This window comes from Eurytemora carolleeae, unplaced genomic scaffold, assembly GCF_000591075.1.
Source record: "Eurytemora carolleeae unplaced genomic scaffold, Eaff_2.0 scaffold247, whole genome shotgun sequence".
Lineage (NCBI taxonomy): Eukaryota > Metazoa > Arthropoda > Copepoda > Calanoida > Temoridae > Eurytemora > Eurytemora carolleeae.
The window spans coordinates 110,092-123,855 of NW_019396307.1; the positions used below are offsets into that span (position 1 = coordinate 110,092).

Here is a 13,764-nt window from a genome sequence, read left to right on the forward strand (position 1 = left end):
CCCTGATTCACAGGATAAATTAATCCGTAGTAGGTTTGCTAAATATAAGGATCAAGGTTTGATCCCAAAATTCACAACAGAAATATTATTCTTTTTTGGTTGTTATAAATTTAAAGACTGTTTGAAAGCAAAAGCATTGTATGAGAAAAAATGAGAAAAAATGAGAAAAACTGTAAAATGTATGTATCTACCTTGAGAACTATAAAACTCTGGAATAGGAAGACGACTTTTAAGGTTTGACTTTAAAAGGTCATTGAACATGAATTGCAGCAATTTTTCAATGAAAGACCCATTTCACAAGTATTAAACATGATACAATAGTTAAACCCTAAATAAGCTATACATCGATAGAATTCATCAAATATCGTATTTTCACTTTCTGATAAATTTTTTTACTTAAATGATTATATGGAGCTCTTTAAAGCTGTTCCCGAATATTCATGGCTTTTTATTTATTTTCTCAAATACTGAGATTTACATAAAATAGTATAAAACCCATTGAAAAATTGTCAAGGCGACATTTGATGAAAACTTTTTTTGATGTTATAGCTCATTTAGCGTTTAACTGCAGCATAAGTATTAGCTTTATGACAACATTAAAGGGATTAAAGGGACAACTTTATTTTCTTTATAAAACGTTTTCAACGGATTTCGAAAACTGTGAGTGGTGTGCGGCATTCTTAGGTAGTTGCGCAAGCGACAAGAGAAATAAACAAATTAATTAAAAAATATTATAAAATATAAACTATATACAAATGTGGCGAAAGATAATCGATGACTATAGGGTGTAATATCTGAATGATTTGTTTGAAATTAAATTGATTTTTTTACGGTCTAAGTCGTAGTTGCAATTTTCTAAATTTGTATGGCCGCTAAGTTATTCGGTATGAGACGTCTTTAACAATTTTCTCCTTATAGACGCAACAGATAGAAATAAGATTAGTAGCGATCAAAAGCGCTTTTTTATCGCACTAAGCCTATAAACCCTTTCATTTTTCGTGAACAATCCCTTTAAAAACATTTAATTATTGTTTTAAGATCGTCTTTCTACTCTACAGTTTTCTTGTGCTCACTGTATGTTTATATTTAAGAGATTGTTTGCAATATTTGTAAATGCAAATATAATACCGGGTTTCCTGTAGAGAAACAGAACAGTAAGAACGCGTCTTAAACTCTAATTTTCTAATCCTTACATTTTGCAACCTTTGCTATTTCAAACTCGAAGTCAAAATTTAAAATATCCAACGACATTATGTTGCAAACATTTACAAAAAAATAAAGCATGCAGAATGTTATCAGGAAGTAATTTTTTTTCAAAAATAAAATAAATCCATGCAACTTTGATATTTCAAACTTAAAATATTTAATCTGACAGAATTCAAAGTTTAATTATCAAAAGTCAAAACCTAATACCTAATTACATAAACAAATTATTCAAAGTCTTTCATGAAGAATAATTTATTTTCTCTTTTCAAAGATTAGATTGTTTAATGCATTAATAATCCTTTCCTAAGTAACTTAATATTAAGCTTGACAAGTAAACTTATTATTTACTGGCAAAATATTTTTAATCTCATCCATTTAAAGAGGGAGTATAAGAGTACTGCTTAAAGGCGGGGGGGGGGGGAATTTCGAAATTATTAGAGTGTACAGGCTTTATAGGTAAAAATGTAAATTTTTGACGGGACCATTGCTCACCACCCTTTCCCATTTTTTGGGAGTTCCTGCTGTTTAAATATTTACGTAGAAATTTTGTTTTGTTATATACATAAAAGTCCTGTTATAGTGTAAAATGCATGGGAACAAAGAATGTTTACAGCCAGGGATAAAAAAGCCTGATATTAAAACACCCCGGGGTATATTCAATATGCAGATGCATAGAAGACAATTCCTTTTTATGAAAACATCTCAGACTTGACCTCATTTTCAAAAGACTTAGGACTTTTCTTCTTGGTTTTTTTCTTTGGATTTATTTTCTTCTAGACTTTAATTCCTTTGATCTTTTTTCCTGAGGCTTTATTATTTAAGGAAGCAAAAGTCCCGGGAATCTAAAACTCAGGACTTATTTCCAGTGACATTTTGTCCTAGGACTACAGAAAATTGGTACTTTTTCACCAACATTTTTATTTCCAGGTATTTTTACCCGGAAATTTATTTTTACTGTGACTTTCTTACATCGATTCGGAACCCATATATAAAATGTACTATATAGTTTCTAGTATTGAAGAATGTAAAAACAGCATGGTTTGAGCAGCTGAGTTTGTTAATATTCCTCCCGGAAACAGCAGTACACTTTTATGCAAACATGCAGGGTTACCCACTAAGGACGAGACTCCAGAAACAATCATACGGAAATTATTCAATCTTTGACCTTACATTTAAGCTTTTCTTACGCTGTACACTTATTTTTTCTTAAACAAATCGTTTAGCAGATTTTTAAAGACTATTAATATGGCATATCCACAAATCAAATGTTTTGATCGTTATTAATAAAAAGTTTTAGGTCATCATTAAAGTCTGGTCCTTTGTGGTTAATCCTGTAAATGTATAATCCTTGTTAGACCTGGGTAGTGTGCTAGTACTGAACCGCTTCGTACTGAACCGCCTTCAGAGAACGCTTGTTTACCTGTACAGTACAAATCACATTGGACAATACAATGCATCAAAATCAGTATGGATTCTGATTGCTTTATTTTTGCTGAAATAAAGATAAAAATATGGCTTTTTTCTATAAAAAAAAGTAAAATAATAAAGATATCATGAAATCCCTGAAATAAATTTACAATGTGTTTGCCTGAATCAACCACAGTGACACCTCCGGAACCGGTTCTTGTACACCATTCAGTGTACAGGACGTAGCTACTGTACACTCTGCAACATTCATGAAAAATAAGGTCAATAAATACACAAAAGTTAATCATGCTTTGATAATAAAAATATTTGTAAAATTCTAAAAATTCTAAATACCAATTAAATGTATCATTAACTATAGTGTCCTTTAACAACTACATATATTTTCTTCTTTTGATTTGTAATAAAGGTTGTCTCCAGAGGGGGAGGGGGCTATGAAGGCTCAGCCCACCCCAGGATCAGTCAAAGTTTCCTGGTGGTTTTCAGGCCCCAACGGTTATTGAGCCCCACCCTGATAAGAAAAAAATTCAGCTTCCCTCCCTTTAAAAATTCCTTTGTACGCCGCTGCAGCTGTAATGTCTCCAACAGATTGAAAAAAAAAAAAAATTTTAATTGTTTTCAATGTGCTTTTAAACTTTTGATATTCAAATTGTTTTTAAAGAGTTTTTAAACTTTTGATATTCAAATTAACATTCATTAAAAAAACATCGGTTTGAATAATTTTAGTCCATTTTCTTCCATTCAGGGTTCCTGATAGGTCTAAACTGGTTTGTATTTTTCTTTATCGTTTAATAAACCATCAAGATACTAATTTAGATGCAGAAACCTAAAAGCAAGCTTCGGATCGTCATATTTTTATTGTATTGGGTTTTCTTTACATGGAACATGTATCGGTGGGAACCCTGTATGAATCTATGTAAGAAAGTCCCGGGAATAAAAGTTTCAGGAAAAAAAACCTGAAAATAAAAACTTTGGAAAAAAGTCCTAATTTTCTCAAGTCCTTGGAAAAAATGTTTCTTGGCGGTTACCAACCTGTATAAACCCTTTAGATAAAATATAAGGAAAACTGGACCTGAAAATCAGATTAAAGATTGCCATGACACCACTGAATTCTGCTGTACTGTTCTTGGTATGACTAAAATAAAACTTGATGTATATCAGAATAATTTATTTAATCGGTGCCTTAAAAAAAATATTACATTTTTGATTTTTTAAAGAGCTATTACCTTGGGAAGTAGATTGCAATGATAATAATATCTAAATAACAAGAATTTTACAACAAAATATTTTTACAATATTTCAGCAAAAATATCAAAATACAGCAATTCTATCTTCTAAAAGTATTTATCTATAAATCACTAACTCTCACACTCTGAAAGTTTCATTATCTGAGCCGGTACAACATGTACTGTATATGCATTTAGTCGTACTGTTCAGTCTGTATACTACCCAGGATAAAATCGACCCAGCACGTTTTATGTAACAAACCTAGCCTGGCCTGACTCTTAAAACAAAGACCATATTAAAATTCTAAATTGTACATCAACATGTCTTGGGCTACAAAAAAGTATGTGTGAGTAAGTGTAATAAAATTGATGCAACTTTGCAGAGCAGTCTGCATCTATTTGAGCAAATTTACGTTTAACCTCTTTTAGATTTTCGGTTTCTTAACTTCTCAAGATCTCAACTTCTCAAGTTTGTAAAATCCTTTCATCAATCCAGAGCTGAAAACTTTACAATGGTGGACATTGAGATTAATGCTTGATACTCTCTTTTTCTTAATATCGAGACTAACCTAATCTTGTTCTTATATTCTGAAAAGTGTGCCAAATTCAACCAATCAGAGTCGCGTATTTGAAGCCGATAAATTTGAAATTTTGCGCGCCATTTAAAATTATATGCAGAAGCGGGAGGGACTTTTTAAATTAAAAAAAATGGTTTTTGATTTTTCTCTTCTATATCTAAGAAAGAAGGGTTTAAGAAGAAAATCAAAAGTGTGTCCATTGGATACTCAGATTAAGTAATCGGGATTAAGGATATCTTATTCTAAAGTTTTCAGCTCTGATCATTTGATTTGAATACTCAGAATGAACTCAAGTCTTATGTACCCAGACAGCCTAAATTGCTTGCATAAAACGCGCTGAATCCGCAAAACACCTGGGTAACTAGAAGGGCTGGTACGAGCAAATCGGAAACAATACGAGAGTACACTGAACGGGTAAACCTTCGTCACTGAGAGTTAGACATCTCTAAACATTATTTATCAAATGTTTAGACAGTCTTTACTTTAAAGTGCCGTTACACCTTGGCCTTTAAGGTTATACCTCATCAACTGACTACTTTTGTGCAGCCCTTTACATATATATTTTAAAATTTAAAAGTGAATATTTCTGGATTAAGTTTAAAAGTAGTAGTTGGCCTAATTCTGCTCAATTTTCGCGATAGAGCTTGTACAATGCACATCTTGGTTCCCAATGTCGTACTATAGTTCCAATAAGAATAAGACTAATGTGAAGTAAAGAAAGCCCTGCACTTATAACAGATAATTTAAAGACAATGGATTTCAGTCTTTGCCACAAACTCTGAATTTCTAATTCCTTTATCTTTGCAACCCAATTTCGAAGACCTTTAATATTTTAAACTATGAAATATGTTAGATTACATAATCTAAGTTTGCAATTTCATAGGTTTACACCATAAGGTTACAAAGATATAGGGATAAGAAATTTGAGTTTGTTACTTTGATTTCATTCCTTAGTTATATTCTCTTTTTATATTCAATGATAACATTTATTTCACAAAAGTTTCATGATTTAAATCAAAATCTAAAAAAAAAACACAATCAAATGCTTCTGCGGTTTGGTTTGCTTCATCCTATACTTTACTTATTAAGAAATATTCAAGCCGAAAAGATAGAAAAATTATTCTGTAAGAGTTTAAAGTATATTCTGTAAGAGTTTAAATTATATTCTGTAAGAGTTTAAAGTATATTTTATAAGAGTTTAAAGTATATTCTGTAAGAGTTTAAAGTATATTTTATAAGAGTTTAAAGTATATTCTGTAAGAGTTTAAAGTATATTTTGTAAGAGAAGAGTTTAAAGTATATTCTGTAAGAGTTTAAAGTATATTCTGTAAGAGTTTAAATTATATTCTGTAAGAGTTTAAAGTATATTCTGTAAGAGTTTAAAGAGTTTAAAAATTGTCGACTTAAACATATCTTAATCAAACCTTTAACCCTATAAAGGCTGGGGGGTCTGAATCTATATATAGACTGGGGGACGTCACACGCGCCCCCCCCCTAGAAAAAGACCTAAAGAAAAGGTAAAGGGTTAAAATGCATGTTCATAGCCCAATTTATCAAGACCAGCTCATTATATAAGATCGATAACTTTTGTAGTTTTCGAGGGCTTTTCAAAAATATAGATTTTAGATCTGTAGCCTTTAGCTTAGGTTTTAGCCTTTCATGTTTCCTTTATATAGTCCCGTTCAACCCAAATTTTAAATCTAAATTTAATTTAAAATTTAAAATTTGAAAATGAGGAAAATCTTGTCCAAAGGAATAGAGTTTTTGCAACAAGCTCAAATTTACTAACCCCTATATCTTGGAAGCTGAAAATCTTAACTTTCTACATTTCAAAATAAAATAATTGACATTCAACATTTTTTGATCAGAAATCATGGTTTGAAAAATCAAAGGTCGTATATATTGTTAGAAAGATATAGAAGTTAAAAAATCAGAGTTCGTGGCAAATATTTAATCCATTTTTCCTAAAGTTAATGAAATTTAGTGTAAAATTCCTTCCTAACAGTATTGAAATTATATTCACAGCTAGGCATACTAAAACATGTTCAACTCCTTCAGTCTAAAATAAAATTCAAATGTTTAGAACAAAATTTAAATTTCATGAATTGAAAGTTCACCTCTAAAAGTGTCCAGATTAGCAAAAAGAGGAAAATATACCCCTGCATCTCATAAGCCTGAACATGAGTAAAAATTAAATTAATATCATTTAAAAATATTTAATATGTTTAATACACAGTGAATGAATGAACTAGCTACGTCATCCATACAAAAAAAATAATATCCTAACAGTTTTATTAAATTCTATGGAAATTAATCACACCTAATATTTCACGTCGTAGGGCGATGAGATCACTACGTTCGGTGTAAGAAATATAAATACTTTTACTTAGATAAAAAGTAAAAAATGTAGGCAAAACTTTTTGGACTTTATAATACCGATTTCAAAGATATTAATGAATGAGAAATATTGTCATAATTTTTTCAAATATTTTAATCTTATAAAAACATTTGTACAGTGTCAGTACATGAAAAGGACTTTATGTTTATTAAATGTATAAATGTGATTTCAAATTGATAAATCATTTGACCTGTTAAGAGGGATGGTTCAATCATGGGCTGCCGTAGTACATTTGAATTTCCAAGCCGGGTCAACCTTTCCGTTCCCAGTTTGTACTGTACATAACTCTATGGTCAGGACTAGCCGGTACAGCAAGGTTGACACGGTCAGACTTTATGGTTCATATTGGTTGAATTTACTTCTACTAAAGGGGCAGAGGTGAGTGCAATAACAGAAACAAAATTTAGAATTGTAAAGGGCGGTGCCATGTCACTGTATTGTGCTGAGCATAACAAATAGGACTCGGAGGAAGCTTAAATCAAAACTTTTTCCATCTTACAGCTTTACAACTAGAGATTCATTTCGTTTTCGTTTCTGTCACAGAATAACTTTTTTATTTTTTTATCATTTAGAAAATAAATGTTAATCGTGAAAAATATGTATATATAAAATAATATTTACATACTCTTCAATTAACTTAATGCAATAAGTGTAACCTTAATCAAATTTTAGATTGTGTTATAAACTAAAAACAAAAACTTTTTACTTATGTTGATTAAAATGTTTGAAAACAAAACTCCTCCCTTATCCCTAACTTTACTTTGAGAAATGGAAATTATGACATAGCTGTCAAACTTCTGTATGCAAAAACTTTTCCGTACAAAACCTTGCAATATCTATAATAAAAAGAAAACTACAGCTGGTTGCGTCTTGCATGGAGAACCTACCCTGCATGGAGAGCCTACCGGCTATCCCCTTGTGTTTAACTATTTTAACGCAATTCAAAATTATTAGTTTACATAAATAAGTGTACATTTAGTTCTAAAATGTATTATTGAAGGGGATAACACAAAACAAGTTGTTTACTCGCAAATATCGTTTTACTTTGAATTTATCAAACAATAATTTTATATTAATTCTAAGTCAATCCTTTTCCAGTCGATCGTTCAAATCTCTTCAAATGAGTAACGAACAATTTTCCAGTTTTTTCTTTTTTAAGTTTTATTTGTTTTGACGTTATTCATTTGACACATTCCTTATTGTAAAGGTTACACAATTTTTCTTGTTTGTTTTTCTTGGATTATTCAAGTTGTTTTGTTTTTACTATTTATTTTATATATTCATTGTCTAAAAAGAATTTTTTAATTTTTTTGCTTATATCTGTGATATTGTTGGACAAACTTCTGATGAAGTTTTTGGCGAAATATTGAGAAGACAATTATATAATTCTAGTAATAATAGAGAGTAGACAAGTTGGGATTTGTTTAAAAATTATTTAAAGTTTAATTGAACTGAACACAAATAGTTTTATTAAATGCAAACGGAACATTTGACTGGATAAGTAACCTTAATGCTTCTGGTGGTAAGCCAATTTTTCTTTAAAACAACCTCAAAAGCAAATAAGATTGTTAAAATTAATCTTTTCCAGAGTTTCACGATTCTCACTGGAAGATTTTTCACTCAGAAAAATTTCTTCATATAAGAAAATATATGGAATATATGGAAACCTAACAAAATACAGTGGTATGATGTTAAAAAAATTTTTTTTAAATCTGCAAAAGTACTTTGGAAAAAATGTAAAAAACATGTTTTTTGTTTTGTTTTAGCAAATATTATCCTGCGACAAATGCGTATTGTTTATAACTCTCTGTTTGAAGAGCTTTTTAAAATTGAAAATTTTTAGATTTGTAGCTTAAGCTTATCTTTTACCAAATCTTTATGTTATTTTCATTGTATACTTTTCCTTATGAATATTTTACTAAAATTTACAGTGAAAAAAAATATTGCTTCTTGCTAATTTTATATGTTTGGTTTACACATATTCTGATGGCATGTTTGGAAAACCGTACATTTGTAAAACTGTACACTTGGGAAACTTTACATATGTGAAAATTTACATTTCAGAAACTGTACACTTGGAAAATTTTGCATTTGAGAAACTGTACGTTACGGAAACTATAATTAGGAAACTGTAAATAAGGAAAACTGCACATTAGGGAAATTATAACTTTGTGAAACTATACATTTGAGAAACTGTTCATCAGGGTAACTTAACATTTAGAAAACTGTAACTTTGCTTTTTAATTACTAACATTGTTTTGAAATGATTAAAATAAATAGGGGCGGATGAACTGATGCACGACACCGGGATCAAGAGTGGTGGTCGTTTGGTGCCCTATTCAATATTCCTTTGGAAAAAAATATGATCTATCTATATTTAGAAATTCTTTTAAAGGCCCATCTGCTCTGGAAGCGAAGGTCGTCCCTGTTTACCTCTGGAGCCCAAGGATGCAGGAGCCCCCAGGAGAGCAGGGTGAAGTGAACCAAGAAGATCAACTTCATCTTGAAGGATTTTACTGCTGGCAGTTCAAGTTTAAACTCCTTATATCCCATTCTTAATCTGAAACAAGACAGCTAAGAGAGTCAGACAGAAGGGCTAAATATTGATTTTGTTAATGGATAAGATAATAAGCTCAATGGATAAGATAATAAGCTCAACATGTCTTGGATTATCTTTCAGTTGTTTTAGTAAGAACAAAAGTTAAAAGGCATACCTAGGAGACATTATTTTATGAAAACAAATGTAGATGTGTCCATTGAGCAAATTTACTTAACCTAATTCATTATTCCCTATTACAAGGGAAATAAGCCTTTGTCACAAACTGGAATTTTCTAATTCTATATCTTTGAATCCTGATGGTGTACAGTACACTTTTGATACATAAACTTAAAGATTAAGTAATTAAGTGACATAACAGAAAATCAGAGTTGAGGCACAGACTCAAATGTTTCAGGCATATTTATTTCCATTTTTTAAAATACATTCTTAGGGTCTTTTACATGAATTTCAACAGAGTTTAAATTAAAGTATAAATAAATATAATTTATTTTTCTAGTCATTCTAATCAGAAATTATTTTTTAAGAAAAGTATTTTCACAGAATTTCCGATATAAAATCATAAAATCTTGTAAACTTGTATTTCCTTCTTTCTTTTTGCTTTCTTCAAAATGATTTTCCGGCATTAAGTAATAAAATGTTTATTTCCGGCATTAAGTAAAAAAATGTTTATTTCCGGCATTAAGTAATAAAATGTGTATTTCCGGCATTAAGTAATAAAATATTTATTTCCGGCATTAAGTAATAAAATGTTTATTTCCGGCATTAAGTAATAAAATGTTTATTTCCGGCATTAAGTAATAAAATTTGTATTTCCGACCATTTTTCTCTTTCCACGTGACTTTTGAGTCCCAAACCGGAATTTTTTTTTTTTTCCTCTTGTTTTCCTTTCTCCTTATTCTTTCCTATTTCTTTTATCTTTTCTTCCTCTTTCCTTTATCTTTCCTTCTTCTTTCCTTTTTCTTTCCTTTATATTTCCTTCCTCTTTCCATTATCTTTCCTTCATCTTTCCTTCCTCTTTCCTTTATATTTCCTTCCTCTTTCCTTTATCTTTCCTTCCTCTTTCCTTCCTCTTTCCTTTATATTTCCTTCCTCTTTCCTTTATCTTTCCTTCCTCTTTCCTTCCTCTTTCCTTCCTCTTTCCTTCCTCTTTCCTTTATATTTCCTTCCTCTTTCCTTTATCTTTCCTTCCTCTTTCCTTCCTCTTTCCTTTCTCTTTCCTTCCTCTTTCCTTTATCTTTCCTTCCTCTTTCCTTTATCTTTCCTTCCTTTTTCCTTCATCTTTCCTTCCTCTTTCCTTTCTCCATCATTACTCGTTCCTTTCTCTATCATTCCTCTTTCCTTCCTCTTTCATTTCTTTATCATTCATCTTTCCTTCCTCTTCCCTTTATCTTTACTTCCTCTTCCCTTTATCTTTACTTCCTCTTCACTTTATCTTTACTTCATACTTCCTTCATCTTTCCTTCCATTTTCCTTTTTCTTTACTTCATATTTCCTTTTTCTTTCCTTCTATTTCAATTATCTCTCCTAGCATTTCCCTCAGTCCACTTTGTTTCCTCTAACTGTTCCTCCATACTTTTCTCTTTATTAATCTACTTTATCTTTCACTTTTCTTTTCACTTCCTTCATCACACCATACTTTTCTTTGATTTAATCTACTTCATCTTTCACTTTTCCTTTCACTTCCTTCATCACACCATACTGTTCTCTTTATTAATCTACTTTATCTTTCACTTTTCCTTTCACTTCTTCATCACACCATACTGTTCTCTTTATTAATCTACTTCATCTTTCACTTTTCCTTTCACTTCCTTCATCACTCCATACTTTTCTTTGTTTTAATCTACTTATCTTTCACTTTTCCTTTCACTTCCTTCATAACTCCATACTTTGTTTTTGTTTTAATCTACTTTATCTTTCACTTTTCCTTTCACTTCCTTCATCACTCCATACTTTTCTCTTTATTAATTTACTTCATTTTTCACTTTTCCTTTCACTTCCTTCATCACTCCATACTTTTCTTTGTTTTAATCTACTTTATCTTTCACTTTCCTTTCACTTCCTTCATCACTCCATACTCTTCTTTGTTTTAATCTACTTTTTCTTTCACTTTCCTTTCACTTCCTTCATCACTCCATACTCTTCCTTGTTTTAATCTACTTTATCTTTCACTTTTTCTTTCACTTCCTTCATAACTCCATACTTTTTTTGTTTTAATCTACTTTATCTTTTACTTTTCCTTTCACTTCCTTTATCACTCCATACTTTTCTTTGTTTTAATCTACTTTATCTTTCACTTTTCCTTTCACTTCCTTCATCACTCCATACTTTTCTCTTTATTAATTTACTTCATTTTTCACTTTTCTTTACTTCCTTCATCCCTCCATACTTTTCTCTTTAATAATCTTCTTCATTTTTCACTTTTCTTTTCACTTCCTTCATCACTCCATACTTTTCTCTTTAATAATCTACTCCATTTTTCACTTTTCCTTTTACTTCCTTCATCCCTCCATACTTTTCTCTTTAATAATCTTCTTCATTTTTCACTTTTCTTTTCACTTCCTTCATCACTCCATACTTTTCTCTTTATTAATCTACTACATCTTTCACTTTTCCATTTTACTTCCTTCATCACTGTGTCTTGTCTATTCTAGACTAACTCTAACTTGAGTGTCTAGTATCTATAGATGAGTGGGTGTAAGGGGGGGTGTTACCCTCAGGAAGGGGAAGGGGTGGGGGATGACTGGTTTACTTTTACGCATGTTTATATTCAAAACTTATAGATGTACGCATACGTAGACGAGAGAAGGAGGAGACGGGGAGGAATAGTTTTTAAAAGAAATAGTTTGGTTAAACTTAAAAGGAGAATTTTCGGGCAGTAAAAGCAATTTTAAAATCTACAAAACTGGACCCTCACCCCCCCCCCCGCAACCATTTAAAAGGCACAACACGGTTCAACCCTGAAGGAATTTATATTTCTGGTTGAAGCAGGAGGGCATTAACGTGGTGCACATCTGTGGGATTCTAGGGTGCACAGATTCATAGATACATAGATAGATAGATAGATAGATAGATAGATAGATAGATAGATAGATAGATAGATAGATAGATAGATAGATAGATAGATAGATAGATTGATGGATAAATAGATAGATAGATAGATAGATAGATAGATAGATAGATATATATTACAATGGACGAAAAATATTTATAGTTTATTTTTAGTAAAATTAAAAATATTCGATGGACACATACAACTATATAAAAAATAAATCCAACTTTTACAATATTAAATTGATAGATGTGAACATCAATATAAAATATATTCAAGAAATTGTTCTGAACAATCCAAAACGCATTTATAAACCAGAGAACAAATTAGAAAATCTGGGAAACCTCTTTAAATCGAAATTTTCTGAACACTGAGATGAAGTTTCTAAAATTTGATGTTACGGAGCAGCTTACAGATCTAGATAATGAACAAGGGAGAATTTAGACTGATAAAACTGAAAATGAATAGAGCTGGAAACATGGAAACGGACCCAAAAGTGAGTTTGGGTCCGTTTCCTTCTTTTTTCAGGAATTATCGGAAATCCCTCATAAACTGAAAAGTGTTGAGGGATTTCCGAATATTTTGGATTGGTTTCTGCTATAATTACATTTGACTCGTTTCCCGTTTTTTAGGTCTGTTTCCGGTTTTCAAAAAAAGTTTTAAATCCTCAGTTTGGTGATCGGTTTCCTCTTTTTTGGGGCCCGTATCCTTTTTTTTGGGTCTGTTTCCGGTTTTCAAGAAAAGTTTTAAGTTCTCATTTTGTTGATTGGTTTCCTCTGTTTTGGGTCGATTTTCTCTTTTTTGGTCCATTTCCTCTTTTTCGGGGTCCGTTTCCGATTTTCAAAAAAAGTTTTAAATTCTCAATTTGTTGATCGGTTTCCTCATTTTTGGGGCCCGTTTCCTCATTTTTTGGGTCTGTTTCCGGTTTTCAAAAAAAGTTTTTAATTCTCAATTTGTTGATCGGTTTCCTCTTTTTTGGGGCCCGTTTCCTCATTTTTTGAGTCTGTTTCCGGTTTTCAGGAAAGGTTGTAAAATTCCCAGTTTGTTGATCGGTTTCCTCTTTTTCTTTGACCCGTTTCCTCATATTTAAGGTCAGTTGTTGTTTAATAACTTTTAAATTCTCAGTTTCCACATTTTTTCTTTCTTATTGAAAGTTTCTCTCTAATGAAAAACACGTAAAATCTCAAAAAATAAATGAAAAAAATATAAAATATGTGCTATAGTTAAAAACCATAAAAAAACATATTTTGTCAAAAGACAAATAAAAACTAAGTAAAGAAATGCCAATCAAATCATTTATGTATATATCCCCCTGCATCTCA

At 30.9% G+C, this 13,764-nt stretch overlaps 1 protein-coding gene across 1 annotated transcript in view; it reads right to left on the reverse strand.

The window, feature by feature from the left end:
* LOC111700638 (type-1 angiotensin II receptor-associated protein) overlaps positions 1–13,764 on the reverse strand; it is a 30,556-nt gene that overhangs the window by 1,647 nt on the left and 15,145 nt on the right. The window contains exons 2-8 of the mRNA XM_023471620.1: positions 9,267–9,393; positions 6,553–6,609; positions 6,434–6,494; positions 3,858–3,888; positions 3,704–3,766; positions 2,795–2,871; positions 2,564–2,626 (exon numbers count right to left, since the gene is read on the reverse strand). Of these exons, the coding sequence (XP_023327388.1) occupies positions 2,564–2,626; positions 2,795–2,871; positions 3,704–3,766; positions 3,858–3,888; positions 6,434–6,494; positions 6,553–6,609; positions 9,267–9,393 (479 nt within the window). The remainder of the gene's footprint in view (positions 1–2,563; positions 2,627–2,794; positions 2,872–3,703; positions 3,767–3,857; positions 3,889–6,433; positions 6,495–6,552; positions 6,610–9,266; positions 9,394–13,764) is intronic.